The following is a 7,345-nucleotide window of genomic DNA, read 5'->3' as shown; positions in this document are numbered from 1 at the left end:
TATATATATATATATAATATTTTAAAATTAAATTTAAATTATTTTCAAACCATGAATCTTGTATGAGCTATAAACTATGTATTGTATTTCATAAATTAGAATTAGCAACAAATTTTAGTTCTCTTGTTCTTTATTTTTTTTTTAATTTGCTACGAATTTTTACAATATAAAAAAACTTAAAAGGTTAAAACATATAAAGTATGATATCAGTATATGAGCGGAAAACACCAACAGAAGTACCATCTCGAATGTGCTGTTATTCGAAAGTAGGTACCATTCAATTTTAATATCTCTTTAGCAACATATCCCAACATCACCTACCTTTTTACATGCAATTTCGGAAGGATATGCGCGATACCTTCGACGATACGTAGCCATGGATACTTCAATCATATTACTTAGTATGTATATAATCAGCAGTATAAAGCCGAGCGAGTAGTTTCACTGATCCATTCACTACTAGATCCTTTCAATGCCCATTCAACGACTCAGAGCAATGCAGCGAATAATTAGATGTGCCCGTTGAAAGCTCGAATCACGTTTACGCATACAGTTAAACGACACATTCGTGATTAGTATCGGTATAATGTAGCATCGACACATTACAAAATGAATCGCCACAGAGACGAAAATGATTTCGCGAGCCGTGCACGTAACGAGCGTCACAATGACATCACGCGAACAGTCGGCCGGATGTATAATAGTCTTAATTAAAATAGCGGTCTAACGAACATCGCTAACTGCTGTAATCCGATGTGCCTCATTGATAATCCTCCTACTGTACCGTCGAATACAAATGTAGGGATAGTCTGTCTGTATGCTGTGCTAGAATAGATGTCCTTTATGTGTATCTCTTTTCATCTTTCTTGCAAATGCTTGTAGGTATTATATAAAATTTTATTAATTATTTTAAAATTTTATAAATTATAATGTAAATTTTCTATTAAGATTCAATATTTATTTGTAATCAAATTCTTTAATAAAAATAGGAGCTTGTTACATTTTTCAGATATTTAATGTTAAATATTATTGTAAAAGAAATTTTAAATTAAAATTTATAATAAAAATTTTGTAAATGTATACGTATGTTCATAACTTTTCAAAGATTTTAATTTGCAATTTCGTGCAACTTGAAATATCTCATATCTCAATATTTATGTATGTCAAGAAAAAATCTCCGAATATGTAGAGTTGATTAAAGAATCCAGAAATAAATTCTACATGTGCAGGATATTAAAAGCCACGTGAATATAAGCACAGTCAATTGCGAGCCAAAAAATATCAATATTTGTACGTAGACAATCTTTCTATTAAAACAAATTTCCAGAACATTTTATCCATTAATTACAGTCATCTTCAGGCAATTTGTCTTTGCTAATTAATGTTAAAGGCAAATTACGCATAGCTGCTCATTAGCCTTCTTTGTATCTACTCACGTTAATTTTCTATCAACACGTTTTAAATTCTATTATCTATTGAAAGCGCAATACAGAAGCACGATTAAATTATATACTCGATCAATTAAATGAAATTAAAAACAACAAAATCTATCTTTCTTATGCGAATTTTCTTGGCGGAAGATTTCTAGTTTCACTTTGCAGAATGGCTTTTGGTTCACGTATAACAAGATGTTGGAAGCTCTGTATTTATAGTTGTTACTCCCATCGGGAGATGCTCGTCATGCGGAGCCACTTTCTCGTACGCGATGCTGGTGAATTTTTTACGCTTAATTTCCCGACAACCTGTACGATGGCAGTCTCACGCTACGTCGACGTGAAATCGACGAGACGTACGTGCTACAACGTGACGCGGTCGTAGTGCTCGTTGACGACGCGATACGTGGCTCGTTTCACTCGTAAGCACGTTCCCGCTTTCTCGACCATAGTCGATACGGGATCCGTAGTGCGATACGTGAATCGTCGTGTTAATGACGCCGATGGCGGATTGTTACGCGACTTCGGTTCGTAAGCGAATGAACATCGACTAGGAGAAAAGATATACAAAAAAAAAAACAAATATTGAGATGAATTAGGTAATTAAGATGTTTTAAATGCATAGAATCAAGATTGAAACTGTTGTGAACATTACGAGGAAAAAACTGAAGAAGCATTATTGTGTCAAATAATTTCACAAGTTAATTTCTCGCTATATCACGCTTTCAACTAATTAAATTATCGTAATGATCTTCATTAATTATATAGGATAGCTTACCTCGTTTTTTTAAATAGTAGAAAATAGTAGGAAATAGAAAAAGGGTAACTCGATTCTTTTATTCATTTGTTATAAGAGGAGAATTTAAGAAATTAATGTGATCATTTGTTCAAAATTGTAAACACTGTAGAAGACTTACCGTGTTGCGATAAGGGGACAGGTAATGCTCGGCGAAGCCCAAGCTTCTGGGCTCCAAGGCGCACACTCATATAATCTAAGTTCCCGGCCTGAAACTGCACCAAAAACACTACGCCATCCGCCGGTACATCCAGCCGCAAGACCGAATCCACTCCCGGCTCCTCGCGAAGTGCTTGCACTACTTCCGGCTCCATCTTCGCTACTCTCACTACTGGCTCGTCCATTCTGCAAGTATATACAACATATTTATGTCATTTAACATAAACATCATCCAATTTTTAATAATTGATGAAAACATTTTCTTCGAGGAAATAAACGTGCTAAAGATGTTATAATTATCAAAAATTAATAGTATGAAATTTAAGATTTGAAAGCTCAACAATTAAAGCTCTCCACAACATTAGAACTTGGAAGACTTTAGGTGTAGCTGCAAGAAATAAGGCAGACAATTTAAAAATTACAAATTATAATAATGCTATTAATTATCCAATATGCGCAAAAAGGGTTATTAATTAATTATGATAATATGAAAAATATTTCAGCAACGATGAGATAAAAAGAAGAATTAAAGAACGAAAGAAATCAATACTTCAGAAAAGATGACGTTATCGAGTTCTTCGTTTTATATTTGCAGCATCATATCAAGTGGAACAAGATATTCGGCTACAATTACGTTACTGTACAATTGATGTTTAAATACAATTGATGTCGTAAATTAAAAAGAAAAAAAAGAAGGAAATTTATGATTAAAATTTTTGTTTATATGTTACGTTAATAATAAAGAAATTGTAGATAAAACAAATGATTTATTGCACGTTTTTATACACATTATAACAAAAAGTATTGTAATATTATCAATACATAATAATTATCAATACATAATAATAAAATATTGTTTGTTATATTATGATATCTTGAAACTATTCTATTCTTTCTACTACTAAATTACTCTACATATTTTCCCAAGTTCCATTGAAATCAAAACTTGCCAGTTTGTCTCTTGTTAGGATCGCAATCGCGTTAAAGTCATAGAGGAACAACCTAAGAAGAGCACATTAATCTTAAACGACTTTCTGCCTCTTTCTCTTGGTGAAGAAAGGATCAAACTTCGTCTTCAGCCTCCTTAAAGCTCCGGAAAAGTTCGCGTAAGTAGCGGCATAAGGAGATACATCCCACGTACAAGGAGGGACCGGAAGTTCTGACGAAGTCGCTTTCAGCCGACGAACGACATCCGATCGAAAAGTTTATCCGGCAGATTAAAAAACTCTACGTAGCAACCGTTGAACTGTAGTCCTGTGTATTTTATATGGAAAACGAAAATGTTATGCACAAAGCACGATTGTTTTTATCGAGTCAATCTACAATTTAAGGATATTTAAGGATGTATTAGACATACAGTTCCTGAAAAAAAATATAGTCAATTTTAATAAATATTTGGTTGAATACTGCCAATTAAATATTTATTAAATATAAAGATATATTTATTTGATACAAGAAATATTAATTTGATTTAACAATCATTTTTTTATTGAACAAATATTTACTTACTGTTAGTTGGCAGTATTGAATTAAATATTTATTAAAATTAACTATATTTTTTCTCAGTACAAAGAAAATTAAATTTAGAAGTATATGTAATATTTACACTTTAAATAAACTATGTACATATAAAAGTTATGTGAATAAGATTATATTTTCGTTTAATAACACAGTTTTTATAGTTTATTTATTTTATTTGTGATTATTTTTATTGTTAAAAAATAAAATTTTAGAAAATAATAAAAAATTTACATTTTTCTTTTTTATGAGTACTTTAAATATTTAAAATAATTTATGCAAGGTTTCATTACGATTCATTGATTAGTTACAAAGATACAGAACAAATATTTTGTTTATTTACTGGATAACTAATTCATGCATCGAAATGTAACTCTACGTAAATAATCTTGAATACATAATGTACTTATATTAAAAAATTGAGATTTTTATTTTATAATATATTTCCATATATTTTTATTAGAACACAGATTTAAAAAAAATACTATTATTTATTAAAATAATTTACAATCCAGACAGTAAACTGTCACTAAATTTGTCATATTATTTTTAAATGATAGTGATTTAGAATAATCTATAAATTTTTCATAATTTTGTTATCATTTTGAAAATATATACGTATTATATAAAATATATTTAAGGATGTATGCATTACATCTCAAAACATTAAATTTAAGCCAAAAATGTAAAAATTTCATCAATTGTTTATATTATTATTGTTTGTATTATTAGTCGATATTTTGTACTGCTGAATATACAATAACTTTTAAACAAAATAAAAGAGAGAAAGTACATCCAAATGAATTTTTGCATGAATATTCATTAGAATTTTATTAGTATATATAAAACAATTTGATTTAATTCGACGACTTTATTAAATCTGTCCAACAGAAAGAGACAAGTCATAAGTATCTGTGTAAAATTTGAACATAATTTAAAAGTTTAAATTATACAATTTTTTGTTAATCTTAATTTTTATGTAAAATCATATTTTGCAGATTAATTATTTGCAAATTTGGTCGTAAAATTAAATCAAAGTTTTTATATACTGACTGATAATTGTTCTAACAGAGTTCGTTGAACGTGTAGAGCGGACTGAACTGAGACGGAAAGTCCTCTATCATTTTGCAATTTTCATAATAATTAACAAGATACTAATTGTTAAAAATTGCCGAAAATTTTTTGGTCTTCAATAATTTTTTACTCAAATACTATCAACTTTACGAAAAAACTGCAAGAGACAAAAATTGTTTATTTTCTTCTCAGAGCTCGAAGAATTTTTTCAAAATTTTTAAAATATATAATTTTTAAAATATTTTCTCATGTTGGTAAAAATGAGAAAATGCAGTACTAAAAAGATAAATTCTTGATAAAAAATTCTGAAAAAATTCGTAGAGTTTTATGAGAAGAAAATAAATAATCGTCACCTTTTGCAATTTTTTTGTTGATAGTATTCGAGTAAAAAATTATTGAAGATTTTCGGCAATTTTTAGCAATTAATATCTTGTTAACTATTGCGAAAATTGCGAAATGGTAGAAGGCTTTCCGTTTCAGTTCTGCTCTACATGTCCACGAACTCTGTCATAATAATTATCAGACACCCTGTATACTAATAAAACTTTAATAAATATTCATGGGAAAGTTCATTTGGATTCACTCTCTATTACTCGTTTGAAAGTTATTTATTGCAGCAAAATATGGTTATTTTGTTGTATAAAGCCATTATAAGCCAAATTATTTGTTTTTTGCAGTTGATTTCAGAGTGTATTTATGATCTAATTTTTTTGGTTGATATTAACTGATATTGGTTTTTTAGTTGATATTTTGACTGATTTAACTTATATATTGTACAGCTAAAACATTCTTACTAAATTACTAAAAAAACAAAAATATAGTGTTCAATGATTAAACATTACGTATTACTGCATTACGTAATTACTGATAGAGTAAATAGTAAATCGTACAAATAAAATAGAGCTGCAAGTCATACATAAATAATAAATAATAGCTATTGACATTAAACGTTTCGACCTGCTACGAGATTATATTCATTAGATATATTCATTAAAATTCTATAATTTTATAAATTTCAATCTAATGTCAATAGCTATTATTTATTACTTATGTATGGCTTGTAGCTCTATTTTATTTGTACAATTTATTATATATTGTGAGCCGTTTAATATCTTAATTATATTTAAATAGTGTACAATAAAATTATGCAGTGTGTCGAGTTTTAATCGAAAATTTAAAGGTTATAAAATCTAAGAAGTCAATAATTTCGAGAATTTTAAAGAATCTAAAAATGCAAAACACTGAAGTTTAAAGAATTCAATGTGTTTCCTAGAATCTTGGAATCGAAGAATCATTGCTTGTTCCTTTTTCCTTCGATCCGTTTCAATGCTCCGCAGACATCACAATCGTCGTTGGCGTCTTATCGGTGTGCGCCGCGACGCCGATTTTCTTCCGTGTCGTGGCAACCGTGAAATCGAGCGAAAAGAGCGGAGAAGGGAGACGTCGCGCAATCTACGACGAGGGTACCAATGTGGAATCAAGCGAAAAGAGAGAAATATTAAACGGCCGAGAGCGAATACCAAACGCCATAGGAGAAGGGAAAGGTCGATCGAATAGGTTGGAAAAGTTCGGAAGGCGCGAACGAGTGGAGAGAAGAGTTATCAAGCGGCAACGAACAACGTCACTTCGCCCTTTCTCGTTCCGTCTCTGCGGCGACGTTCACGATTTGCATCGTCGACGATTCCGTTCGAGATAATAAGAAGACGTGCTCATGAGAAATTATTGACAAGTAAAAATAGATGCCTTTTATTTAGAATAAAGACCAATATTAAATTAAATGGAGATATTTCACTCCTTAGATAGTTACATCGATGAAAGATATTTGATATTTGTGTTAAAATTGATCTTTGTTAAATTTTTATATAGAATTTTTAACACTCGGATATTACGTTAATTATTATTATGTTGTATTAATATAATTATATTATTTGAATATCTTGTGTTAAATTGATATTTAACGTTTCTTAGTGTAAAATAACATAAGTAATTCATAAGTAATTAATATAAAAATAATTTCATATAAAAATAATATAAAATAATATAAAAATATTCTAAATTAATTTTACTAAAAATATATTTATTTAATGTTACCATAAATGTTAATTTTACTCAAAAAATATACATCCACAATTTGCTTACCAATGATGTCAATATTACTTTTTGTATAAATTTTTTAACGTTTGTGTAACATTTTCTTCTTGTATTAAATTAACGCAAAAAAAATTGGATGGCCATGTAAAATATGTTAAATTTAATACAAAATTTTCCAATTGTTTAGAAAGAGAATTTTTTGATGCTATTATTTTCTAAACCTCAGGTCTCTTAAATTACTAATAATTTCGCATGTGCAAGTAAATACCTAAAA

The 7,345-nt window shown here is 29.1% G+C and overlaps 1 protein-coding gene across 2 annotated transcripts in view; it reads right to left on the bottom strand.

The window, feature by feature from the left end:
- The window catches only part of LOC108691757 (beta-1-syntrophin), a 272,624-nt gene that overhangs the window by 17,365 nt on the left and 247,914 nt on the right, over positions 1-7,345 (bottom strand). For both annotated transcript variants that reach the window (XM_018199646.1, XM_018199647.1), the window contains one exon: positions 2,351-2,574. In XM_018199646.1, the coding sequence (XP_018055135.1) occupies positions 2,351-2,574 (224 nt within the window). The remainder of the gene's footprint in view (positions 1-2,350; positions 2,575-7,345) is intronic.

Source organism: Atta colombica, unplaced genomic scaffold (assembly GCF_001594045.1).
Source record: "Atta colombica isolate Treedump-2 unplaced genomic scaffold, Acol1.0 scaffold51, whole genome shotgun sequence".
NCBI lineage: Eukaryota > Metazoa > Arthropoda > Insecta > Hymenoptera > Formicidae > Atta > Atta colombica.
The sequence above is the reverse complement of the archived record's forward strand: the minus strand, read 5'-3'. Positions and strand labels throughout refer to the sequence as shown.